The sequence below is a fragment of the Zalophus californianus genome, chromosome 10, assembly GCF_009762305.2.
Source record: "Zalophus californianus isolate mZalCal1 chromosome 10, mZalCal1.pri.v2, whole genome shotgun sequence".
Classification (NCBI taxonomy): Eukaryota; Metazoa; Chordata; class Mammalia; order Carnivora; family Otariidae; genus Zalophus; species Zalophus californianus.
Genome location: NC_045604.1, coordinates 81608271 through 81636090, shown reverse-complemented (window position 1 = coordinate 81636090; position 27820 = coordinate 81608271). Strand labels below are relative to the sequence as shown.

The 27820-nt window shown below is 47.7% G+C and overlaps 1 protein-coding gene across 1 annotated transcript in view; it reads right to left on the bottom strand.

The window, feature by feature from the left end:
- BMERB1 (bMERB domain containing 1) overlaps nucleotides 1-27820 on the bottom strand; it is a 121407-nt gene that overhangs the window by 31071 nt on the left and 62516 nt on the right. The window contains exon 2 of the mRNA XM_027614207.2: nucleotides 21439-21562. Coding sequence (XP_027470008.1) covers nucleotides 21439-21562 — 124 coding nt within the window. The remainder of the gene's footprint in view (nucleotides 1-21438; nucleotides 21563-27820) is intronic.

The following is a 27820-nucleotide window of genomic DNA, read 5'->3' as shown; positions in this document are numbered from 1 at the left end:
ACAGATTATCCCAATGGAGACATAGGTTATAACAACCCTGAGAAGTGGATTCTTACGTGATCATCACTCTCATAGCTGAAGATCCTGAGGCTCAGAGAGGTACGTGGCTCAAAATCACACAGCTAGTTAAATGGTGGAGCCAGGGTGCCCTGGTCTGATCGGTTCCGTGACCAGCCCCTGGAGCCCTCTTAATGCCTGCTCATTTTCTGAAGCCCCCTCTTCAGTTCTGTGAGCCCTCCAGCCCACTCCACCCTAGTCTACCTTACTGTCAGCCTTGCAGTCATTCCTGTTTGAGATTTGCTTGAGTCCAGCCAAGTCGATTTCTGTTGCTTGCAGCCAAGAACCCGAACCGAAACGAGCTTCTACCCCAAGGGGTTCCTGCCACCTACATGAATCCTCCCTCTGAGGGAAGTCCTGAAGGGGACAATTTTCTCCATCTTATGTCACTTTAATGAGTCCATAGCACCTTGTATGGATTGGTAGCTGGCTAGCTTGCCCCTTAATTCCTTTCTGGACAGAAAGATGTCACTAAGAAGGTGTTAGAAAGGACTGATTATAACGCTGGGGCTTCCTTTAGCTGCCTTGGGGGGCGTTTTTACTTTGGATTGGATATTGTCAGGAAGTGGGGCTGCTGATCCTCTGATAAGTTATTTTTTTTTTTAAGATTTTATTTATTTATTTGACAGAGTGAGCAGAAGAAAACAGGCAGGGGGAACGGCAGAGGGAAAGTGAGAAGCAGGCTCCCCACAGAGCAAGGAGCCCGATGTGGGGGCTCCATCCCAGGACCCTGGGATCATGACCCGAGCCAAAGGTAGACGCTTAACTGACTGAGCCACCCCGGTGCCTCCTCTGGTAAGTTATCTTAATAATTCTTACCTATAAAGTGAGAAGAACAGAACAAGCTGAAGCTGGGATAGGTAAGGAAGCAGCAGTCCCTCAGATGAGCCAGGACACCCAGCTGTCTGGTCATATGTGTGCTTCGCACGATGTTCACATCTTACTCGCTTCCAGATATGCTCGTGAATTTGTCTTATTTTTGTCTTGATCTACCACGGTCTCAGATGGCCTTGTCTGATGTTGGCGATCTGCAGGAGTGTTTATGTCCAACAGGAGAATGCTTGGACCTAGCTCTGAGTACCAGGTCAGCTCCTGGCTTCCAGAGGTTGCTTTTCTCTTCCTCACAGCAGAAGATATAATTTATCTGTTTCCTGTCTCCCCATAAGAAATCATGAAATCCTTGGCTCTAGGGACCAGTCCTACCCATTTCTCATCTTTCCTGTGGTGCCCAGCATACTGCCTTGCACACAGAATGGGCTCTGGGGCTGCTCCCAGAATTAAATCACGGGCATGGGGACCTCTCTGGGACCTGACACTATGACGATCAGGCAGAAGCAAAGTTTCAAAATTTAAAAACATGATGCGTGCAAATAGAATGAACAGTGGTCAAAAATGTATTTAACTCATTAGTTTGGGAACTAGTAAGATGATAAAGCTCACTCTCAGACCATTTAGGAAACTGAATTCATGGGCACTTCTAACGTATGGCCAAGTCCGTGCTAGCCTAAAAGCTCCGTCCTAACGCCTACGTCATTCACCTCATTTCGTCTCATTACCTAGGCATTTTATCATCTTACATCACCCCAAGAAGAAACGTAGTTACAGGACAATGGGATATTTTTTTTTTTTTTTTTTTTAAAGATTTTATTTATTTATTTGACAGAGAGAGACAGTGAGAGCAGGAACACAAGCAGGGGGAGTGGGAGAGGGAGAAGCAGGCTTCCCGCTGAGCAGGGAGCCCGATGCGGGACTCGATCCCAGGATCCCGGGATCATGACCTGAGCCGAAGGCAGACGCTTAACGACTGAGCCACCCAGGTGCCCAGGACAATGGGATATTTTGAAAGAGAGGCCACATTCACATATCTTTTATACATTGTATTGTTATAATTGTTCTATTTTATTACTAGCTACTGTTAATCTCTTACTGTGCCTAATTTATAAATGAAACTTTCTCATAGGTATGTTTGTCTAAGAAAAAAAAGTAGTATATACGTAGAGTTTGGTAGTATCTGTGGTTTCAGGCATCCACCTGGGGGTCTTGGAAGTATCCCCGTGGAACTATTACATATTTGGTCTTTGTCCCTGGTTCCTGGCACAGAGCTCCCAAAACCCTTGGTGGAATGTCCTGGGGGAAAGGAGTGTCTTTTGTTATTCATAACGATCCCCTGAGGCACAAATACCTGAGTTCATGCCAATGAGGTGATCAGAGTGGAACCCTGTGATAGCTTCATGTAGGGGCTGGTCTGCCAGAAAGACCAAACATGTGATTAAAAGGTGGGAACTTTCGGCCGCAACCTCCCGCGCAACATCCACCTTCATCCCCCGCTCTGAAGACAGAGAAGGAATGCAGACTGAGTTATAAAAACGCTTGAACGATGAGATTCAAGGAGTTTCTGGCTTGGTGGACACACATGGGCTGGGAAGGCTACTCTGCCCACAGAGGGTATGGAAGCTCCACATCACCCCACCGTTCCTATCTTGTGTCCTACGCCTCTCTTCCATTTGGCACTTCCTGAGTTGTAGCCTTCAAAAATAAACCAGCCAACACAAGCAAAAATGCTTTCCTAAATTTTCTAGCCAATCTGGCGAATTATCCTGTCTGGGGGGAGGGGCATGGGAACCCCAAATTTGTAGTTGGCTTGACAGAAGTGTAGGTACCCTGGGGACTTGTGACGGGCGTCTGAAGTGAGGACAGTCTTGTAGGAATGAGCCCTTTAACTTGTGGGATCCGGCCCTAACTCCAGGTAGGTAGTGTCAAAATTGAATTAAATGGTTGGATATTCCGTTGGGGTCAGAGAATCAGAGAATTGGTATGGAAAAAGAAGGCATATTTGGTCAAAAACATCAAACACTGAACCACAGTTACAGAGAAGGTAAGCAATTTGCCCAAGGTCATACAGCTGGTGAGCTGCTCAGCTGGGATACCCGCTCTTACACAAATAAAGCTCTTGACCTTGGATCACCCCATTATGTTTCCTCTAGCTGTTGCTGACTCCTTCCCATCCCCCAGCAGAGGCAGTATTCATATGCCCCTGGCAGGAAAGAAGGCTCAGTGTGGCTAAGTCAGTGTTTCCTAAACCTTGGCCATTTGCAAAACACCTTGACAATATCTGCTCCACTGTTACTTAATTCAGTATTTTTCTTTGCATACGAAAACATCTTAATATAAAACTTCTGACACTTTTATATGGAGAACCAATATTTTTCCCTGAAACATGGAAATAAATTCTCAACGAATGTTTCCCCAGCTACCACCTAAAATCATCCCGGAGTGTTGCCCACCTTGGGAAAAACTGGACCAATTGAATCACCGGAGGTCACATAGCCGAGGTCTCAACCCAGTCCCCGTCTCTAAGCCTGGTGCTGGCTCAGCCCCAACGCCGAACCCCCAACCACGCCATGTTTCTCGTTAACTGTGCTAGAGCAGCAAGAGGAAAGGACCTCCCGAAGTTTCTCAAGATGGCTCAATGTGACCAAAGGGAAAACAAGACAGAAGAATGGCAGACGACAGATGGCCAGAGGGCTGACTCCTCCAGGCAGTTAAGGATGCCCTGGGCAAGTCTCCCTGAATTTAATCAGAGCGCATCACAGCCTGAGACTCATCTACTCTAAATTGTTCTAGCAGCCAGTCGAATTTTCCCCCAGAACCCGAAAAGCCAGTCCTAGCTGGTCTAAGGGGCAGCACAAGCACCTGGAGACAAGAAACAATAGTGGATAATTCACCCTGTCCGGGGGGGGGGAAGGAGAGTGCAGAGGTCCCTTTTCATAACCTGGTCCAGCTCACCAAACTCCATCTGGGGAAAACTCTTGTGAAGCCAAAATGTTAGCTTATTCAGGCATTTTCTGAAGTGTTGCTTTCAAAGTGAAATTCAGATCTGATTTTATAATTGGACAATTTTTGTCTTGGGCCAAACTTGAGGTCCACGGCTCCCTCATGGAATCACAGAAAGACGTGGGTAAGCATCCTCAAGACTAATACATAGGACGTGCTTACAGGGGCTGGGCTCTATATGAAGTTCTTTTCACGCGTTCACTCATTTATTCCTCATTCCAACGGATGTGAATTATATTTGTACCGGTTTTACAAATGAGGGACTCGAGGCTTAAAGTTTGCGCAGTTAGTCCGTGGTAAGGCTGGGAATGAATTTCTGCACCATCTGGCTCCAGAATCCACCTTCATCATATTACATTCTGATCCCCCAAATCCTTCTGCGGTTCAGCGAAGAAGCTCAGAAATTCCCTATCTGCCAACTCTCGGCTTGCTCACTTGATCTCTTTAAAAAATAAAAACAAAAAAGGGAGACCGTGTATTGGTTATTAGAGGTCAAACACAGGTGGGCCATGGAGCAAACTGAAAGTGATCGTTGCTGAATGATTATAAGTTCGGCTTTCGGTGATAAGCTTTTAGAAAGCTAATCGTGAGTTTCTCAATAAATACAGCACCAGGTTCAATTAAAGGCTTAATCAGTGTATTTTGATAATGGACACGATGATGAAGACAACAGATGGCTTTGGGATTTTCACGCACCACGGGAGACCACAAACATACATTTCATTCTGATTCCGATCAGGATTCGAAGCAACTGGAGAGCGAGCTACCTATTGCCATGCCAGGAGCCATGCTAATGTTGGGCAGATTTTACACTTTCAGGTTGAGACCAATTTTCATCAAGAAAAAAATTACGAAAACAAAGATGAGTCATCTGTAAAGCAACCGACGACCACCAGCGTTATACTTCCCCCAGGGAAGAGGTGAAGGGACGTCTGTGCAGTGGGAAGTAGAGGGTAGAGATGGGGGGCAGGGGGGTCACCCCAACCACTTTTAAAACTTGCAATGGCTGCACCACATCCTGGGTCAAATAAATCAGACTCTAGGATAAATCCCAGGCATCGGCATTTTCTCTAAAGCTCTCTGGGTGATTCCGGTGTGATTCACTGCCTCCAGCCTCTGGCAGCTGCTTCTGGAAAGGTTCTGGATGTGTATCGGTCAGGGCTCCATCAGGGAAGCAGAACCACTATGAATTATGGGGCAAGGGATGCACGGTAGGAATTAGACCTGTCACAGTCATGGGAGGAGCTGGGGATGCGAGGATCTGGGAGGGGTTGTGGAAGACCAGAGGGGTCACCAGCCAGCCCGTCTGAGAAGTCAGGCACATCTAGCTGGTGAGATGGGGCTGTAGAGGGAAAGTGGGTGGAGGGGTCTTTGGGAGGCTGTTGTCTTGTCTGCCAAGCGTCTAGAAGATGGAGGACTGCTGTTGGTCAGCAGGGCCAGCACTGGGAATGACAAGCTGGATGGGAAGTTGGGGAGAGTGAGCATGAGATGGAACCTCCATGGCCTTCTCTATCTGATTACCTCCTCATCCAAACATGGTGGACCCCAGTGAGTCAACATTGCACTTCCTGTCTGCCTCTCAGATCTCCCACCTTTAACCTAGAAACAGACAAGGAATGGGATTCTGGGAAATGGGGTTCTCGACTGAGCTAAGATTTCAACCGAACCTCCCAGCATGGGCTAGAAGGAACAGAAATCCCCTCAAGCTTGTTTGATTTAAGATAGTTTAATAAACGTTAAAAAATGGGGAGAAATGTTAGCACCTTAACAGCTGGTACCCAGATTTATCTTGGGGAAGTAAGAGTTTTTGCTCAGAATCATAACTTGACAAACACGTGGGGTGGTGTTCCGGAGAGCCCAAGCGTCTTTTGGCACCATGGCTTCTTGGAAGCAGGTGAAGCTGCTCTGCATAAGACCGGGAAGGGGGGTTGCACCTGGGCGGCTCAGTCAATTGAGCATCTGACTCTTGGTTCTGGCTCAGGTCCATGATCTTGGGCTCCATGCTCAGCAAAGAGTCGGCTGGAGATTCTCTCTCTCTCCCTCTGTCTCTCCCCCTACTCTCTCTCAGATAAATAAATATATCTTAAAAAAAAAAAAAAAGACAGGGAGGGGAAGTTGTCTTCCTTGGAACTGTGAGAGGTCTGAGCTAGAGAACTGCAAGCAAGGTGGGTGAACCTGGGCCCTGGGAGTGGAGAAGGGCCAAGAAAAAGGAACCACTTGGTACAAGATGGCTAAAAGGATCTCGTTAGGTGGGAATGTCAACTGTGGGTTTTTAAATTGCTGTGAAGAGCTCAGAGCGAGCCCTTTCTGGATGTTTAGTTTGACAACTCCTCGGATGACCTGTGGGAGTAGCATAGGGCTTTGTTATGTTCTGTCGTTATGGAAACTGGTGAAGCATCCGAGTTTCCTACCCACGTGGATGGGGTTCCAGGATGCAGGAAACCAGGCCTGGGAACAGAGAAGAGCTGAGCAGGGAAACCCTGAAATTCACTAACATCCCAGCGGCCGACTTTGAGTTTCCCCAGGCTACAGCCACACAAATGTGAGACCTTTCTCCAAGGGTCTGGACAGTGGACACCCAGGGGGTAAGAATACTCGACATCTTATGGAAAGGTCCAGTTCAGCTGAGCTGCTTGGGGACTGGAATGAGGATGTCATGGCCAAGTTCATTCTCTGCTTTCGGGGACGACAGTCTCTTGTTTGCTACTCTGAGGCAGTTGTGCTGTCTTCCTTCCTTCCCAAAGACCAGCTTTCTGTGCTCATCCACTGTCTTTGGTTTGCAAATCCATCACCATACTGGCCCAGTCTCCCTGTAGCCCAAGGAGAGAGACTCTGATTGGCCCAGACTGAGCCATTCTGGACCAGTCAGCTCTGGCCTGCAGGAGGGGAATAAGGAGAGACAGAGACCCCTATGCCCTGGGACTGGTTGTCTAAGGAGAGGGGATGGGCTGGAAGGCAAGGATTGGCCCTGGGTGAGCACCGTAGAGCCAGGCACTGGGGTCAGCCTGCTGCATCTAGAATCCCAACCCTGCTGGTTCTTAGATGGGTGATCTTGGGCAAGTCTCTTAACTTCTGTGAAACCCAAGTTCCTCTTCTGTTCAATGTGGCTCCTGATAGTAGTTGCCTCATCTGGTTGCTATGGAGATAAAATCAGGTGATCCATATAAGAAGTGTAGGATCGTGTGTGGCACATGGGAGTGTTCAGGAGATGTTAGAGAAATTAATAAGAATGATAACCTTAAGAATTGAACATAGCATCCTGGCACTCACTGTGCCCATCTGAAGTTTCCGTATACCGCCCTCCCAGGAGTCCTGCAGTTTTTATGTTCTCCCTCAGACTGCATTAAGACAGAGCTCTTGTCTACACTGTTCATGCCCACGTTCCTGAGATCTGACACATGATGATACGGTAGGTGCCGGCTGCATGAAGGAAGGAATAAATAAACGCTCGAATATCCCCAGGTGTAGAAACTCCTCACCTCCCAAGGCTCCCACTTTTTATAGCTCCAAGGGTTTGGAGAGGCCTCTCTCAGGCTGAGATGGTAACCCGATTCACGGGCGGCATCTGTGTTTGGTCCCAGTTGCACATAGAAGAAACAGACTCCCTCTTCCACGGGCCAGTCCTTCAGCTGTCTCGACACGCATCTCAAGTGCCCCTGAGCCTTCTCCTCTCCAATCTGAACATCCTTGTCATGGAGGAGACCTTCAGTCCACCTTCCAATTTCCCCGCCCTTTACCCGTGCCCCCTATTCAAGATAAATAAATGTACGACTAACAACCAAGAGTGCGGGCCCAACATCTGCTCTTACAAATGTGTCTGTTCATTTCCAAACTCGATTTCTTCCGGAAGCAAAGGAAAGTAACATTTCCTGAGCGCTTACATTGTGGCAGGCACCGGGCTGGGCGCTTAACATATAAATGACTTTTCCTCCCCATAACCACCCTCTGCAATGAGCCTTCCCCGTTTGACAGGTGAGACAGCTGGGGCTCAGAGTGGTTAAGGTATTTGTCCAAGACTGCACAGCCTCTAAATGGCAGAGGTAGAGTTCAAAGGTAGGTATAATCTAACCTGGAGTGAGTATAGTTCTCTCTCAATCAGAAGGCCACGCTGTCCAAGATGAGGACCCACAGGCTGTCTTCCCACTGGCAGAACCCAACTAGGAGTGCCTTGGATTGACTTAATCTAATTCAAAACCCCTTTTAGGGGTTTAGGGGACCGAGGACAGAGCGACCCAGAGTGGGTCAAAATTTCAGAAGGAAAAAAAATCCATGTATCTGATCATTCAGCGAATAGCAGCCAGTTGAATAAAGGGAAAGATGTAAATCAGGATATTTACATTTCCTGGGGGGCGGGGGCCAGCAAAGCTCGTGGACCCAAAACACCAAGTCACACCTGCTAAGCTGTTTGTACCTTCCGTCCTTCCTTTTCTCTGTGAGCATCCTGCCCGGGAAATATCAAGGGAGGGCTGGCTCTCATGTGAAGAGACAACGTGGAAATGAAGCTGGCCTGGTCCAGCGTGATCTGATTCCGTACCGAGCGCCGAGGAAAAGCTGAACCCTCCGTTGAGATCATCAAGTGATACAGATGAGCACTTCTCAGGCTCTGCGGCCATTCAGATCAGCACTGCTCCAGAAACACGCAGAGAGAGTGAGAAAACCCTTAATTGTCAGGCCGCTGTGTGTGCATCACCCAGGTGCTTGCCCTCCCTCCCTCTCTCTGTCTCATAAGATGCTGTGTCTTTGGGAGATTTCAAAAAAATAATGAGATCTTAGCATAAGATCAAGCGATGTGGGTTCTCCACGTGGAGTGCAGCTTCCCCTCCACTCAGCCTGGCCACGACCCTATCTGTCACTGTCGCTGCCACACTGGGACTCCAGCTCAATGCTGAGCCCCGATGCAAATTGCTATCGGTCTCTCCTACTGTGGCCGGCTGAATAACGTCCCTCAGAGATATGCACAGCCTAATCCCTGGACCCTAGGAATATGAGACTTTGCGGGTGGGATTGCATTAAGGATCTTGAGATGGAGGGATTTTCCTGGGTTACTTGGGTGGGTTCTAAATGTACTCACAAGTAGCCTTATAAGAGGGAGACAGATTTGGACACAGAAGAGGGAAGGAGACAGGATGACATCAGCAGAGAGAGATTTAAAGATTCCCTTCTGCTGGCTTTGACAGGGGAGGAAGGGGCCACCAGCCAAGGACTGCGAGAAATGCAGCTCTAGAAACTGGAAAACACAAGGAAGAAGATTCTCCCTGGGGGCCTCTGGAAGGAGCGTGGTCCCACTGACTCTTGACTTCAGCCCAGTGAAGCCGATTTCAGACCTCTGGCTTCCAGAACTATGAGCGCATAAAAGTGTGTTATTTGAAGACCCCAACTCTGTGGGTGTTGGTTACAGCAGCATGGGAAACTCATACACATAGCAAAGCTGCTGCTTCACACTGTCATTCAGCAGGAACGCTATGAACTGGATCCACCATCTAAGTTTCAGAGGGCCAGGTGGCCCTCACTGCCCGGACTTGCCAGCTCCAGGGGAGTCCTTGCAATGGGTCAGGCCCTGGGAGAAGTGGGAACATGAACTCTTGCTCATCGATGATGTACATATTCAGCGTGCACCTGCTCTGAGTTTGGGCATGTGTTGGGGGCTGCCGACACTACTAGGAGTGAAAACAGCTCAGCCTCCGTTCTCACCAAGGCCAATGTCTGGTAGGAGAAAGGTAGTGAGCCCATACTCACGCCAATGCATGTAGATCTAAACAGAGGGAAAGTCTTTCTAAGAAGAGGATTGTGGTTACGGGGATAACACTGGACACAGACTGGGAAGTCCTGGGAAGGCTTCCCTTCCCTGGATCTGAGCCCTGGAGGGAGAGGGAGAGTTAATCAGGCAAAGACGGTAGCGGGAGGAGGGGTCCAGGCAGAGGGAATGGCACGGAAAATGGCCCCAGTGGCAGGACAGGGCGTGGAGTGCATGTGTGTGGGGCGGGGGGACTGAAAGGTGCCCCGTGGGGTACAGATCAGGGGTGGTGGCTGGAGGTGGAGGAAAGATGAAGAACAGAGGGCAGAAGAGCCAGGAATGGACCTGGCGGTATCAGGTAGGCTTGATCACAGTAACAAATTCTTGAAAGTGTTTAAAACTGGGAGCCATGGTCTGATTTGCATTTCCAGAGGCTCCTTCTGGCTCTGGTACCCTGACCTGGAGGGCAGCAAGGTGGAAGGCTAGAGGCTCTTGAGGTCCAAGACAGAGATGGGAATGCGCACTTGGGCGGCAGCCATGGTGATAGAGGAAAGTGGACAGTTTTTAAAACTAGTTTAGGAGGTAAAATTGACTCAATTTGGGGATGGAGTGAATATGTGAAGTGGCAAATTGGAAGGAGTCAAGAATGGTGTCTAACTTCAGAATTTGGCATTCCATAGATGGTGATGCTGGGCTATTTGCAGAGCTATGTTTGGTGGGGACAGGGCTGGGGGGTGGCACGGGGATCATGAGTTTGGACTTGGACATATTGGGTTTGATGTATCGGAGACATTGATGGAAGACATCAAAGATCATAAACTTCCTTCCCTTTCTTAGTATTTTTCCTTTAAAAAGGTACATGTGGGAGCCACCTGGCTGTCTCAGTAGGTTGAGTTTCTGACTCTTGGTTTTGGCTTAGGTTGTGATCTCAGGATCATGAGATCAAGCCCTGCGTTGGGCACTGTGCTGGGCGTGGAGCTCTCTCTCCCTCTCCTTCTGCCTCTCCCCCCTCCCACTCACACATGTGCACGCGCTCTCTCTAAAAAAAAAGAAGAAAAAGTAAAAGGTGCATGTGTGTCCAAAAAGGCAAACACTGTATGATTCCATTTATATAAGGAACTTAGAGTAGTCAAAATCATAGGGATAGAAAGCCAAGAGTAGTTGCCAGGGGCTGGGAGAGAACGTTGAGTTATTGTTTGATGGATACAGGATTTCAATTTTGCAAGTTGCGAAGTTCTGGAGATAGATGGTGGTCATGGTTGTACAACAGTGTAAATATTCTTAATACCACTGAACTGTATACTTACAAATGGTCATGATGGGACATTTTCTGTTTATGTGTATTTTGCCACAATAAAAAATTGGAAAAAAGTGTGTGTGTTTGTGAACTATATACAAAAGTGTACATAAGATACATATATGCCATCTATGGAATAGTAAACAATTATGTCCCCATGATCTTGCCTAAGTCATAACCTGTATGTGACCCTTAGAAGCCTCGTTGTGCCCTGTTCCCTTGAATTTCCCTCAGTCCCTCAGAGGTGAGCCTTAGGCTGAGTTTATCTAAATGCTTTTTCTTTGTATAATTTACTATCTCTATATGAATGCCTGTACCTTTTTTGGTTTTACACATTTTGACCTTTACATCATCATGGCTGAAAGTCTTATTTTTGAGATGCATCTGGGTTAATGCCCGGGGGGGCATCCCTTTTTCACTGCTATACAGAATTCCACAGAATGACTAGGCCACCATGGATTTGTCCTTTTCTGCTGCTGACAAACGCCTGAGTTGTTTCCAGTGTTTTGCTCTTACAAACAAGGCTGATAAGAACATTCTGGAATATGCCTCCTGGCACTTACTGTGAGAGTTTCTTTAAAGCAGTGCTTGGATAATGGAAATGTTCTACAAAAATGTGTATGCTTTCCAACAGGACAGCCATTAGGCTCAATGGATGAACGAGCACTTGAAATGTAGTAGGGCTACTGAAGGACTGTATTTTTTATTTTATTTCCATGAATTTAAATTGAAAATAGCCACATGAAGCTCGTGCCTGCCCAGTTATACAGAGCAGCCCTAGGGTATCCCCAGGGGAGAAACTACTGGTTGTAGAATAAGTACGTGCTCATCTTTACTAGGTGATACCAGAATGTTCTACAAAGTGGTAGAGCCAATATCCCTTTATCTTAATCAGTGTTCTCCAACTTCCTAGGTCTTTGCTAGCCAGAGAAAGCATCCAGGTAGAAGTTTCTGAGAATAAACAGGGCTGTATTAGGATTCTCCCATGGAACAGAAACAAAAGGAGATTTGATTGATTGATCGAGTGATGGATTATTTAATTATAAGGAAGTAGCTCACATGATTATCGAGGCCGAGAAGCCCCAAGATCTATCGTCAGCAAGCTGGAGAAGCAGGAGAGCCGATGCTATATAGCTCCAGTCCAAAAGCTGGCAGGCTCAAGCCCCAAGAAGAGTTGATTTTTCAGTTCAAGTCCACAGGGAGGAAAAGATCAATATCCCAGCTGCTCAGTAAAGCAGGCAAATTTCCCTCTTTCTCAGCCTTTCTGTTCTATTCAGGCCTTCAGTGGATTGTACGAGGCCCACCCACACTGGGAAAGGCAATCTGCTTTACTCCATCCACTGATCCGAATGTTTCATCTCACCCAGAAACCTCCGTATAGACTCCCCCAGAATAATGTATGACCAGATGTCTGGCGACCCCACGGCCCCAGTCATATTGACACATAAACTTCACCGTCACAAGAGCCTAATGGTGATCTCGCTTCCAGCTCACCAGCACGCAGGAGACTCAGATCCTCGGAGGTAAGAGAATGAAGTCCTCGAGGGTAAGACACTTCAAGCTCCCAGACAGAAGAATTTCCTCTCCTGAAGTGTGTTCTGACTGCAAAAAGCAACTTGGAACAGCAGAAGCTTGTCAAGTGGGGGGACGTATCTTTCTCCATTTGATCAGCCCAGTTTCCCACACCCATCCCTACCTCCCGGCATGCTTAGAAATTCAGGAGGGTCCTTCCACTCAGAGGTCCAACCTGCAGTGTCCTCCATCCTCTCTCCTTGTCCCTCCATTTCCCTTCCCCTCCCTCTTCCCTTCCCCTCTCCCAGCTCCTCAAATCCATGCACATTTTGTCCAAAACAAATTGCTTTTCAGATCTGCCTTGAGACCTGTTCTTAGGGGATGCTATTTAAAACCCCAAGTGCAACTGGCGTGATGCAGAACTCCCAAACGTGGCTAAGATGTGTCAAGTGACATAAATGCACATGCTTCGTTTGGCCCTTGGCTTGAAGCTTTTCCTAACGGACTTGAGAATCGCCAGCTCGTTGAAGGCAAAAAAAAAAAAAAAAATGCAGGTGTATAAAACATTTTTTAAAAAAATAATACTGGTGATAATAAAGTCAAGGCCCCGGGGTAGAGCTGGTCTTACTGGCGGACAGCTGCTCCCCAGCTTCTCGGGGAGAGGAGTGTGTACTGGGTGTTCTCTGGGGATGACTCAGCAGCCCCGACCCCCTGCGATCCCTCAAAGCACGGCGTTAACAGTGAAATGGAGGATTTGCTTATTTCCTTAGGAGGAAGAGCCACCTACTTTCACATGCATCCTCTCTTTTCATCTCTTGCTGTCTTGCTGCCAGGGAAGTGTTGATGCCCCCCTGTACAGAGGGAGAAACTGAAGCTGGAACACGGCTAAAAATCTGCTCCAGGGCCACACGGTTGATAACAAGGAGAAACTGGGGTTCAAAGCCAGTTGAGAGACCCCATAACATGGTTGGGATGGACGCTGGACCCAGAATGCCTGGGATAAACCAATATCTGCTATTTAATGGACACTGTGCAACCCCAAGCAAGTTACTCGACCTCTCTGTGCATCAGCTTCCTCCTCCTCTCTAAGATGGGAAGTAGCGGGGTGTGAGTACTATGCTCCCGAAATCGGTCCTTCACACGCCCGCTTCCCCTCCCCGCTGTGAGTCTGACGCTCCCTGATTAAAAGCCGCCACTGCCCAGGGCAAGCCGAGAGACAGAGCACACTATCCCTTTTATGAAAATCCCGCAAGCTGGTGTAAAATGAAGATAACCACCCCCTTCCCCTGCTCAGAGGCGAAAGATTCTTAATTATCTGAAGCCCAGATAAACAGCAGGACCAGGATTGTAGGGAGGATGCGGGAGAGCCAGGCAGGCAAGCACGGGCTGCTGAATTATGAAAAGCTAATGGTGTGATTCAGTGCCTGGAATTAAAGGTGAGAAAATGAGTCCGAGCTTGGCGACAGCCTCAGTAGGACAGGCGAGAGGGAGTGGCAGGGACCTGGGGCAGCAGCGGAAGGGCGGGAGGTGGAGGGCACAGAGGATCAAGGAGAGAACAAAGCAGGCTCCAAGTTTCATCTCCCGGACATTTGGCACCTATTACAGGGGCGTTTTTGTGATACAGAGGGGTTTACTGACTCATTCAAATGAAGCTCATAAAATCACCAAACTTCACGAGATCTCCAGGTGCCCTGGAGCAACCTGTAAACCAGAGGACAAGCTAAGGAAGACGCAGAAGATAACGCCTTGCCCGCCAGGGTCACTTCATAGCCCTTCCCTGAACCTGGTCTTGTGGGCCTTAGGCAAGGTGAACAGGGCGCTGCCCTGATTCATCCTTTCATTAGTAGGCACTTTTCACAGATGGTGTGATAACGTATACTCAGGCCTGCCCGCTGGAAGGGCTCCCTAAATGTTGAGTGCTGTGCTCCCTGAGAACCCTTACAGGGCGCTACCTCGAATTCCTGGCAGGCAGACTTGCAAACCTGGCCACCTAAGTTAGAGCTCATCATTTTAGGTTCCAAATAAATTGCTTCTCTCCAGAGAAAGAGTACGGAAAAGTCCTGACTGAGTCCTGTTCACTGAGCCTCCCTCAGTAAAATCCTTTCCATTTCCACCACACTTCATTCCAGATGGCAGAACAAGACAAACCCAACGTGGGACCGTGAGATTGTGGGATTTCGGGCATCCAACCAGGAGTTTGTCTTTGCATTCTAGAAGTGCTGGGCAAAGAAGAGAGGGAATAAAGAGTAAACAGCAGTTCTTCTGTGCTCTGTCATGTGCCCAGGGTCATACACTGAGGACGACCCCTGAGGGCAATTCTCATGAATCCATGGTAGTTCCCCGGGGACTGAGTCAATCTCCCTCTTCTACTTCCTCACCATCCCGGCAAGAGGAGAGGTTGAACCAGCAGGGCAAGAACATGGAAGTCCATGAAAGAAAAATGCTAAACGTTGGGGGTGTTGGGATCAGCAGCCATTGGACCCATTCTTTTTTTTTTTTTTAATTTTATTTTTATTTGCATTTATTCTGCAGAATTTACTCCCGGGCCATAAGTTTTTGTTTCTTCAGTTTCTTCTGGGATATCTTTTTCTTCTGTGCAACCTCCTCTTCTGGTGTAGGAACAATCTGCTCTTTTTCAGTAAGGATCATCTCAATGTGGCGGGGAGAGCACATGTATGGGTTAATCCGACCATGAGCCCTGTACGTTCTACACCGCATCTTGGGGGCTTTGTTCACCTGGATGTGCTCAATGACCAGAGAATCAACATCTAAGCCCTTAAGTTCAGCATTACTCCTTGCATTTTTAAGCATGTGCAGTAAAAATTCAGCACTCTTCTTGGGCCACCAACCCTGTGTCCAGCTCCACTGTTTGGCCCGGGCACACCTACCAACTCCACCATTGTAGCGACGGAATGGCACACACTGCTTCTTTAAAGTGACGTCTTTCAGATACTTGGTGGCTTTCGGATATGCATACCCTTGATGGCCTAGGCAGTTTCACGTGTGTTCTTAAAGTGAACACAAAGATTTGAACCTCTTGACTTCCATGATTTCATAGGGTTTTCTGGGTCAAGCGAACAGCAAACCGTTTTCAGAGGTTACCTCAGGCCGCTTAGGGGGAAGAGTAGCCATTGGACCCATTCTTAAAAGAGTCAATACAGCAGGAGACATAAAAGAGAGAAGACACCCGCAACCCTGAAATGTGGTCTGACTCACATAGTGTCCACAGGAGCTGATGGGTATTAACTTGATTACTTCGGAGCAGGTGTGACAAAACCAATCTCATCCTGGTTATTACAGCTACAATCACTGGGACAGTTCCAGTCAATGGCTGTCACATTCCTGTCACTCAGAGCTTCCCCACCTGAGCCTGCAAATGCTTAGTGTGGTCTGAAATTCTATTTCCCTCTTACCCTGTGCCGGGGCCCTCGTGTGTGTGTGTGTGTGTGTGTGTGTGTGTGTGTGTGTGGAAGTTGTTGGGTAAGGGTGGAATATGCACATTCTACAAATATTAATTGCCCTAATAAGTGCCAAGCCCTATTCAAGATGCTGGGAAGATAGAACTGTGAGGAAGATGAGTAAGATTCCTACCCTCGTGGTGTATACTCTAAAGAATTTCCTTCCTCCCTTCCCTCATTCACTCTCTGAATCAGTGCTCTGGGATCACTGCATCCTAGCTTGGCTTCTGATTAGCTAATGCAACCGTGGGCAAATTTTTAACCTCCAATTTTCTCTTCTCTAATAGGGATGCAAGAATAGGAGCCCTATAGCTGTGTGAGGGTCTGGCTCTGAGAAATAGCCAGGAAACTGAATTCAAGAACGGCCCACACGTGGCCTGCTAGCCTAGGAGGCTGAGGATGATGGATGAGGCGTTTGTTTGGGTGTGAGTGGGCAGTGAGCCCTATCCTGTCCACCCTGGGTCCATCGTGCACCACTGAGATTGACAAAGCGGGTGCACCTCCAGGCAAGGTTGCATACTATACCAGGCTGGGCCTGGGCGGGGGGGGGGGGGGGGAGGGCTGTCAGTAGAATCCACTATTGTCTGCAGGCTCCTAGCAAGTTCGCCCCACCCCAGGGGGGCCTGGAAGCCGGCCCCTCCCCTGGAGAATGGCACTGAGCCCCTCTTATGTCTTGACTACACTGACCTCTTTCTGTATCCTTTGAATAACTTGATTTTCAAGGTTCTACAGTTGAGATTTGTCCCTAAGTGGGCATGATGGGGAAATTCAGTGACTCAAGAGTTTAGTGCCCTCCTTGGCCCAGAGCTGGAGCTTACACGCTAGCTGTTCTTGTCATTGCTCACTCACTGCGTGCCAGGCATGGGCCAGATGCTGGGGATACCGAGTGTGGGCACACACCAGATGCAAAGGTCAGTAAACGCAAAGTAACAGCCATTGTTCCTGTAGCAGCAAAAAAAAAAAAAAAAAAGCAAACTTTGCTCCCTCTTAAGCACCCTTGGGCTGAAGGGAGCTCTTCAGTACTTTACAGCAGAACTCCTGTTCTCTGTCTTCTTTTTTTTATTTTTATTTTTTTAATGATTTTATTTATTTATCAGGGAGAGAGACAGAGAACAAGCAGGAGAGCAGCAGGCAGAGGGAGAAGCAGGCTCCCTGCCGAGCAGGGAGCCCGACGCGGGACTCGATCCCAGGATCCTGGGATCATGACCTGAGCCGAAGGCAGCCGCTTAACCGACTGAGCCACCCAGGCATCCCTTCTTTCTTTTTTTTAAAGAGAGAGAGCACACATTGAGAGTGGGGAGTTGGAAGAGGGAGGCACAGAATCTTTTCTTTTTTTTTTAAGATTTTATTTATTTGAGAGAGAAAGCGGGAGCCAGAGGGAGGGGTAGAAGCAGGCTCCCCTCTGAGCAGGGAACCCGATATTGGGCTCCATCCCAGGACTCTGAGATCATGACCTGAGCCAAAAGCAGACGCTTAACCGACCGACTGAGCCACTCAGGCGCCCCAACTAAAGGTTATATATTAAGTAATAGAAGAACAGTTGTAAAACTATTAGTCAGAATTAATAAAAACCGTTACTATTAACATAGGTCATTTTTATGAATTGGGATTAAAGATAGAACGGAGGAAGAAAGACTTAATTTGCATGTACAGGCACACCTCATTTTACTGTGCTTTGCTTTATTACACTTCAAAGATACTGCATTTTTTACAAATCGAAGGTTCAAGACTTCAGTGGACAGTCAGAATGGCTAAAATTAACAAGTCAGGAAACAACAGACGTTGGCGGGGATGCGGAGAAAGGGGAACCCTCCTACACTGTTGGTGGGAATGCAAGCTGGTGCAACCCCTCTGGAAAACAGTATGGAGGTGCCTTAAACAGTTGAAAATAGAGCTACCATATGATCCAGCAATTGCACTACTGGGTATTTACCCCAAAGATACAAATGTAGGGATCCAAAGGGGTACGTGCACCCCGATGTTTATAGCAGCAATGTCCACAATAGCCAAACTGTGGAAAGAGCCAAGATGTCCATCGACAGATGAATGGATAAAGAAGAGGTGGTATATATACACAATGGAATATTATGCAGCCATCAAAAGGAATGAGATCTTGCCATTTGCAACGACATGGATGGAACTGGAGGGTGTTATGCTGAGTGACATAAGTCAATCAGAGAAAGACATGTATCATATGACCTCACTGATATGAGGAATTCTTTAATCTCAGGAAACAAACTGAGTGTTGCTGGAGTGGGGGGTGCTGGGAGGGATGGGGTGGCTGGGTGATGGACACTGGGGAGGGTATGTGCTATGGTGAGCGCTGTGAATTGTGCAAGACTGTTGAATCACAGATCTGTACCTCTGAAACAAATAATGCAACATATGTTAAGAAAAAAGAAAAAGAAGAAGATAGCAGGAGGGGAAGAATGAAGGGGAGTAAGTCGGAGGGGGAGATGAACCATGAGAGACAATGGACTCTGAAAAACAAACTGAGGGTTCTAGAGGGGAGGGGGTGGGGGGATGGGTTAGCCTGGTGATGGGTATTAAAGAGGGCACGTTCTACGTGGGGCACTGGGTGTTATGCACAAACAATCATGGAACACTGCATCAAAAACTAATGTAATATATGGTGATTAACATAACAATACAAGATAAAAAAAAAAAAAAGACTTCGGTGGAGGAAGTTGGTGCAGTTGTGGTGGGAATAGCAAGAGAACCGGAATGAGAAGTGGAACCTAAAGATGGGACTGAATTGCTACCATCTCTTGATAAAACATTAACAGGTAAGCAGCTGCTTTTTTTTTTTAATATTTCATTTATTTATTTGACAGAGACACAGCGAGAGAGGGAACACAAGCAAGGGGAGTGGCAGAGGGAGAAGCAGGCTTCCCACAGAGCAGGGAGCCTGATGTGGGGCTCGATCCCAGGATCCTGGGATCATGACCTGAGCCGAAGGCAGCCGCTTAACGACTGAGCCACCCAAGTGCCCCTAAGCAGCTGCTTCTCATGGATGAGCAAAGAAAATCGTTTTTTTTTTAACTTTTTCTTTCTTTCTTTCTTTCTTTTAAGATTTTATTTATTTATTTGACAGAGAGAGATAGCGAGAGAGGGAACACAAGCAGGGGGAGTGGGAGAGGGAGAAGCAAGCTTCCTGTGGAGCAGGGAGCCCGATGCGGGGCTCAATCCCAGGACCCTGGGACCATGCCCTGAGCCAAAGGCAGACGCTTAACGACTGAGCCACCCAGGCACCCCAAAGAAAATGGTTTCTGAAGATGCCATGCAATTGTCAAAATGACAACAAAGGACTGAGAATATGACATGAACTTAGTGGATAAAGCAGTGACAGGGTTTGGAGGGTTGACCCCAGTTTGGAAGGAAGTTCTACTGTGGGTGAGATGCGATCAAGGAGCATCCCATGCTACAGAGAAATCGTTGAGGAAAAGAAGAATCCATCCATGCGGCAGACTTCATTGTTGTTTTAAGAACCTGCCACAGCCACCCCCACCTTCAGCAGCCACCACCCTGATGGGTCAGCTGCCATCAACATCGAGGGAAGACCCTCCACCAGCAAAAGGATTACAACTCTCTGAAAGCTCAGAAGACGGTTAGCAGATTTTTTGTTTTGTTTTTGTTTTTAGCAATAGAGCTAATTAATTAAGGCCTGTGCATTGTTTTTTTAAGACAACACATTTGCACACTTAATAAACAATAGTATAGTGTAAACATAACTTTTATAAGCACTGGGAAGCCAAAAAAATTCATCTTACTCACTTTATAGCAAGGTTTGCTTTATCGCAGGGGTCCGGAACCGAACCCACAATACCTCTAAGGCGCACCTGTATTATTTAGAGAGTGTGATCATCCCAACCCTCTTGCTGCCAGTGAACTCTCAACTATTCCATACTTTATGGCTTTTCCCTTTGCCCTGAGTTCATCCACAAGTAGGAGCTGCACGGAGATTTCTGCATTTCCTGACCTATACCTGGATCCTTGCTGTTTGCTCGTTTCCGCGGAGTGACTGTACCCGTTACTTCAGTTCGGTAATCAAGGGCGAACACGAGAATCTGTGTCTAGTTCCGTGATCTCCCGCACACAACAAAGACACAGAACTTCCTGCCACTCATCTGCACTTGGGTAACCCACAGGCACCTCAAACTCCTGTCCAGTCCTGGCTTTGTCGGTAGTTGGAATCACCTGACTTAATAGTAACACCTGGTCTTAGTTAATACTTCTCCCACACAACCAATCCTTCCTCGAGTTCTTTTGAAAAACAAAAAACACAAAAACAAAAACAAAAACCATGAGGAGGAAAGGATTGTTTCTCCACACTCATGTATGTATTGGTTTAGTTTATTTCCAGATCAAAGGGAAGATGTTTCTTATTCGTAGGGTGGGGATGTTCTAGAACTTTCCTCCAAGGGCTCCTGGGAGGAGGGATCGTGTCCATGAAGCACTTAGCACAGGGTCTGGCCCACACAGAGAGCTAAATGAATGGCAGCTATTAATCCTGCGGTCTACCTCACGGGGTGAGAGAGAAGGTCACATTATGCGGTATATGTAGAAGGTCATCCAAGGAGAATATGGATTTTGAAAGCAGGAAGAGCCGGATCTGAATCCTAATTGCTCTATTTACTAGCTGGGAGGCCCGAGCAGGTTAACTTCCCTGAGCCTCAGTCTTTTTCATTTGTAAAATGGGATAATCCTATAACGGACCTCAGTGAAATCAGTGAAAGAATTCGTGGAATGTGTCCCTTCCAGCGCCAGCCCAGAAGGCGCCATGTTGCTGCTTTTTCCAGTGGAGGTTGGGTCAAATCATCTGATTCTGGGGTTGCCGGTGACCCCAGGAGAGAGGTACTATCATTCCCCCCGCCCCATTTCACAAGTCAGGGAAATGAAGCTCAGGGAGAGCTTTCCCCAGGCTCTCCCAGCTTTTTTGGATCTCATAACTATCTGAACCCAGAGTGTGCATGCTTAATGATGCGGACCCAGGTACCACCTCTGGGTCCCTATGTCTCCCTCTCCCTCTTCCCTTTTCTCTTCTCAGAAGCAAATATAGAAAGAGCTTGGGCTCTTTGAGTCTTTGAGTCAGACTGGCTTGGATTCAATCCCAACTTCAGGGTCTTGTTTAAAATAGAAGACTCTAGGGGGCGCCTGGGTGGCGCAGTTGGTTGAGCATCCAACTCTTGGTTTCAGCTCAGGTCATGTCTCAGGGTTGTGAGATCGAGCCCCGCGCTGGGCTTTGTGTTCAGCGCCAAGTCAGCTTAAGACTCTCCCTCCTTCTCCCTCTGCCCCTCCTCCCCGTGCTTGCTCGCTCTCTCTCCCAAATAAATCTTTAAAAAAACAGATAAATAAAAAATAAAATGGAAGATTCTGATACCCATGCCTCTAGGCCGTCGTGAGAACCAAATAGGAGTTTTTTAAACGTATGTAATGCCTTTATCCTGGCGTCTGGCCTGTAGTAATACATAGTAAATGGTAGTTTCTCTGGGTGTCCCCGTCTCCCCACCCCTTCTTTTTCTCGGCCACCTCCCCGAGGCACTCACATAAACCTAAGCTCAGACTCCCGTCGGACCAAGACTTCTCGGAGGCGCTGAATTTTCGCCATCTCCAGTTCGATCTCCTCCGGCATCATGGTTGTCTCTGCCATGCAGATGATGTCCAGCTGATCTGTGCAGGAGACATGAAACGTAGGTGTCAAGGCCCCAAGGCCACCCCAGTTTTCAAGAATTCCCTTAGGACCGTCCTCGTGCTCATTCCAGGGAGCAAGCAGCCTTTGCCCCAGCACCCTGGGCGCACCGCGAGGGCACACAGACGACAGCCTGAGGGGTACATGTGCATTTAAGGAGCCAGCCCTTGGGAACCCGGAAAACACGTTTTCCATGGGAATCCCTGTTACAATGGCAAGAGGAGGTTCAGGCGGGCTCACCAAACCTGTTCAAGGGTGTACACGTGGCTTTGATGGTCCCTGCCTGGTCCCAGCTCCTGAGCCTCTGCTCTCCTTGACTGCAGCCATTTGTCCCTTATCCCAGCCTCAGGACCAAGGCCAGCTTCAGGCAGAAAATCATTTTATGGGCTCCTGGGTGGCTCAGTCTGTTAAGCATCTGCCTTCGGCTCAGGTCATGATCCTGGAGTCCAGGCATCGAGTCCCGCGTCGGGCTCCCTGCTCAGCGGGGAGTCTGCTTCTCCCTCTGATCCTCCCCCCTCTCACGCTCTCCCTTTCTCAAACAAATAAAAATCTTTAAAAAAATCATTTTATAATCATTCTTTTACAGCAATACTATTAATCATTATCTTATAGAAATACTAAGTAAGGTAAGGAATAGTAATATTAAGTAATACAAGTTTGTTGCAGAAAATTCAGCTCATACAGCTAGGCAAAAAAAAAAAAAAACAAAACAGTCATCTCCCCACTGCCCAGAGAGAACCACGATCCACATGTTGATGGACATTCTTCCTGTCTCGTATTTATTTGATGTACATTCTTCCAATATATATATGATAATTTATATGATTAGAATAACAATGATATATATTATATATGTGCTGTGCATATTTAGGGTAATACATATGGGGTTTTTATATGTTTTCTATGCAGAATATTATATACACACATGTATTTCATAGTATCAAAGACACAAAATCACCTAAACACCTATCAGTGGATGAATGGATAAAAAAAGATGTGGTATATAAACAAATGGAATATTATTCAGCCACGAGGAAGGAGGATATCCTTTGTGACAGCAAGGATGGACTTTGAGCATATTATACTAAGTGAGGAAAGTGAGACAAAGGTACTGTATGATTATCACTTACATGTGGAATCTAAATAGTCAAACTTGTAGAAAACAGAGTAAAATGGTGGTTACCAGGGGATTGGAGAGGAGGATAAAATTGATTTTGTTTAAAGAGTTGTTAAGGGTACAAACCTGCAATAAGGAGTAAGTACACAATACCTTTTTTTTTAAAGATTTTATTTATGTATTTATGTATTTATTTATTTTAAGATTTTATTTATTTGAGAGAGAGAGCAACAGCATGAGTGGGGAGGAGAGGGACAAGCAGACTCCTGCTGAGCAGGGAGCCTGACGCGGGGCTCGAACCCAGGACCCTGGGATCGTGTCCTGAGCCAAAGGCAGACGCTCAACCAACTGAGCCACCCAGGCGTCCCAATACACATACCTTTAAAAAAAAAACTGGAAAAATGTATGCTAAAATGTTAGTAGTTAAAAATGTTCATACACACCCACATCATTGTATACCTATATTTCCGCCATGATGCAGGTCTGGTTTTTGTCATATAAAGTTAGGGTATCACATTTTATTACCCATTCTTTTCACATAACATATCGTGAGCATTTCCACACGTCCTTGGATATTCTTCCCCAGCAGCAGTGGGAAAGGTTGTGTGATCTTCTATTTGTGGCTGTATCGTGAATCACTCCACCAACCCCCAGACGGTTAGATTGTTTTCCATTTTCCCCACCATAATCAGCTCCGGGACGAGCGTTCTCGAAGCTGAGCCCTTGCATGCATCGAGGAGGTGCCTTTAGGCCACATTGCCAGAGTGAATGGCTGGGTTTTAAAGGCTGCAGTGTCCTAAGATCTTTCCCGGTTAGAGAAAAAGATATAAGGGAGGAGACAGTTTGCTTTACTGAGACCAACTCCACGGGACCCACATCTGTACCTTCTTTCTACATCCAACAACTTGCTTCTGCTGCCGGGCGTCTGTCTTTGTCCTTACCTCCCAGCTGATGGTTTGGAAAGCTTCCACCCATCAGAACTCCCCAATGTGCTGAGGACACAGGAGGAAGGCTGTGACCTAGAGCTGATTCCCACCTGGAAACCAATGGCCTCCCTAACGCTCTCCGAGGTAATTCACAATTTGTAAGAGATAAACGAGGATAAAGTCAAGGGGGAAAGACCAAGAAATGAGTCGGGGCGAAGAAATTGAGGCATATGGCAGCCCTAGGCCAGCTGGAGATCTTGTCCCCGCTCGGCTCAGCCCCCCAGAGGAGCGTCTGCTTCTCTTTATACTTCCCGAGAACTCCCAGATCTCCCAGCATGGACAGTGTACGGTGTTGAGCCAGGGAGGAGGGCAGGGCGTCTAGATGGGTAGCGGGGAGATGGGCAGACAGAGGAAATGTTAAATCGGGCATATTCACTATCCCCTTCTGCGGCCCTCCAAGCATGGCGTGTCCTGAAGAGCATCCTGCGGTCAGGCCAAGCTGATGCGGAAATGGGGGTAGGAGGGGAGACGGGGAGGTTGGAGGGGTGAGTGTCAGAAAGGGTGAGGGAAAAGGATCAGAGGAGCTGTCTCAGGACGGGGACTTGAGAAGAGAGATAGATGTCTAAGGAGGAATTTTAGGAATTGTCCATGTGACATGCTGAGTCATGATCTCAAGGCTTCTGGAATCAGATCTGGGGTCCTCTTGCCTCGCCACCCCCCAAGACTGAGATGGCTCCTGGGGCTGGAGCAATGAGGCCCGACTTGAGGCAGGAGGAAGGAAGGAAGAAGGAAGCAAGGCACAGGATAAAAATAGTAATATTAATTGAGCATTACTGTGTGCCGGATTCCAACCAGGCTAGAGGCCCAGCTTGGGCAATAGAGGGTCATGGTGACCAGGGGTGGGGAGGTGGGGGGCGTTCTGGAATCAGATGGCTGGGGTTTGAGTCCTAGCTCTGCCCCTCACTACCTGTGTGGCCTGGGGGACTTAGTTAACATCTCGTGACTCAGTTTCATGTGAGGACACCCAGGGCAGTCGTGAGGATGGAATCAGCCGAGGCACGTCAGCCTCCATGTGTGGTTATGATGCCCTTGGTCATCACCACCAGCCCGCTCTGCTGTGCCATCTCTTTTAATCCTCACCATAAACCAGCAGGATCAAGATGTTCTCTGTTGAACAAATAAGGAAACAAAGGCTCAGAGCTGGCTAGGAAAGTAGCTGAGCCCTCGACTGCCTCCAAAACGCAGGTACTTCACCCCGTCACATGACCTTGAATGAGCCCTTTACCTCTTAGCATCTCTTCCTTCCTTTTTCAGTAGCTACCATGTGCTATGCTGTGCTGAGGCTTTATATGATCTCACTTAATCCCTATTTTATACCTGATGAATCAGAGGCTTCGAGAAGGAAGTGACTTGGCCAACATCACACAATCAGAACGTTACAGAGTTAGAATGCAAACCCAGGGCTCAATCTCTCTCTCTCTCTCTCTTTCAAGCACATTATATAGCCTCTGGGCCAGGGCTAAAGGCATTCATGGTTGGGAATGCCTGTAAGTATTCTCATTTCTCACATTGTGGTTCAGATGGGCAGCCTGATTTCCATGGGACAGAGGTTGAAAATGGCCACATATCCTGGGGCAAAACATGGGACAAAGACTCACACTCCACGGATTGGCATTTTATCTCCACACCTCAGCACCTTGAGGCTCCAGGTGCTGACAGGAACGTTTAGCGTTGATTTGGGGCTGAGAATGGGGTTGATACCTGTGTTGAAAAGCCTTGCTTATGCGTGCTTTCCTTCTCCTGGAGAAAGGAACAAAGCCTAGACCTCAAATTAGATGTGAGATGGTTAGAATCCCTTCTTATGCTGAGTGCTCCGTGCCAGGCACTGTGCTGGGCTCACGATAAGCCTCATGTCAATTAATCTTCACAGCATCCTGGATGAGTGGTTAGCAACTATGGCCACGGGCCAAATCTGGCCCCCTGCCTAATTGTGCAAATAAAGTTTTATTGAAACACTGGCCATGCTCATTCATTTATGTATTATTTATGGCCACTTCCACGTTACAACCGCAGAACTTTGTAGTTGCAACAGCAACAGAGACCGCATGGTCCCTAAAACCCCAAATATTTACTGTCTGGCCCTTTACAGAAAAAGTTTACCAACCCCTGCCCTAGATGGTAGATGCTATAATTTCCCCAGTTTAAAGATTAAAAAAAAAAAAAAAAAAAGGTTAACCTGGTAACAATAAGAGCTAACATTGGGGCGCCGGGGTGGCTCAGTTGGTTGGGCGGCTGCCTTCGGCTCAGGTCATGGTCCTGGAGTCCCGGGATCGAGTCCCGCATCGGGCTCCCTGCTCAGCGGGGAGTCTGCTTCTCCCTCTGACCCTCTTCCCTCTCATTCTCTCTCTCTCAAATAAATAAATAGAATCTTTAAAAAAAATAAGAGCTAACATTGATTGAATATTTATCATATGCTAGGATCAAATTACCTTATTCGATTCTGAAAACAAGCCCTATTTAGCACCCCCATCTCACAGATAAGCAAGTTGAAGCTCAAGAAAAGAAATAAGTAGGGTGCTTGGGTGGCTCAGATGGTTAAGCATCTGCCTTCGGCTCAGGTCATGATCTCAGGGTCCTAGGATCGAGTCCCGCATCGGGCTCCTTGCTTGGCGGGGAGTCTGCTGCTCCCTCTCCATCTACCTCTCCTGCTGCTCATGCTCTCTCTCTGTGTCTCAAATGAATAAATAAAATCTTAAAAAAAAAGAAAAGAACTAAGTAGAAGAGCTGAAATTTAAAATCAGGTCCTACTACTCCAGAGCCCTTGTCATAATAATCACATTCATTTAAGAAAGTACCTCCCCACTTAAGAAGTATCATCATCATCTTGACAAGAGAGAAAATTGAGCATATGGGGAGTAGCTGTTCTCAAGTGTTAGCAGGCATGCTGATTATCTGGGCAGCTTGTTAAAAAGGCAGATTCTCTGCTTCTACCCCCAGAGATAACCCCAGAGATTAGGCTAAAACCGGGTTGGGGAGTCGTGTCCAGGGAACTTCTGTAGAAAGTCTTCAGGCCAGACTCTGAGAAACGCTGGTAGGGGTCTTAAATAAATGAGTGTTACACACGGTCAGCTTCTTTTCAGTCTTGCATGACAGAGGTAGCATGATGGAAACCTTCCTGACACCATTTTCCAGCTAGAGGGCAGGCATCCAACAGCTGCCAATCAGAGTGTCCATGAGGAGGACAAATCCTGGAAAAAGATGGACAGTTGGCACGTTTGGATGGCTCAGTGGGTTAGGCATCTGCCATCAGCTCAGGTCATGATCCCAGGGTCCTGGGATAGAGCCCTGAGTCAGGCTCCTTGCTCAGCAGGGAATCTGCTTCTCCCTCTCCCTCTGCCCCTCCGCCCTCTCATGCTCTTACTCTCTCTCAAATTGGTAAATAAAACCTTAAAGGAAAAAACAAAAAAGATGGACAAGCTAGAGAACACGGTGCCTACAAGGCTCCAGGCTGCTGCTGTATAGAGAGAGCAGAGCACTAAGGCAAGGAGGTCCCCAGGGCTCCAACCGCCGCTGCCGTCACTGAGCTCCTAGGAGCTGAGTCACTTCTGGGGGATGAGGCAGCTAAATCCATCTTTTTATCCCCAAATGTCACACCAGGGAAATGCATGCCTCATGAGCCCTGCAGCACCAGCTAACAAGAGCTGAGCACTGGGCATGACCGGGATGCACCTGCACGTTTCACCACATACCTTAAAAATTGAAAGCTGTCCAGGGATGGGGGGGTGGGGGGTTGGAGGCGGTGGTGAGAGTGGATGAGGGCTGGCCATCTCCTAGAAGCTCGTGATTTAAATAGAGGCAGGAAGGGGAACAGAGAATATATGCTGGGGAACAGAAAAGCCTTCCCTAGTCTGTCTTTTCCAACCATGGGTGCAAATACGACTTTAAGCCCAGGGTCCCCCAGGCCATCCCCCTCTCTTGTTTCTGCTTCATAACTTTCACACACCTGGTACATGCCCCAGAGCTCGAGAACCTAGAGCATTTACTGTGAGTGTGGTGCAGTGTCCCCACGCACCCAAGTGCCTTGGCAGGGATATGCTAGCATTATTACCCTTCCTTTACAGACTGGTAAGGTGAGGCTCAGAGAGATCCTAAGTCATGGGCCAAAATCACTGAGCTGGTGAGCGCTGGAGCTGGAA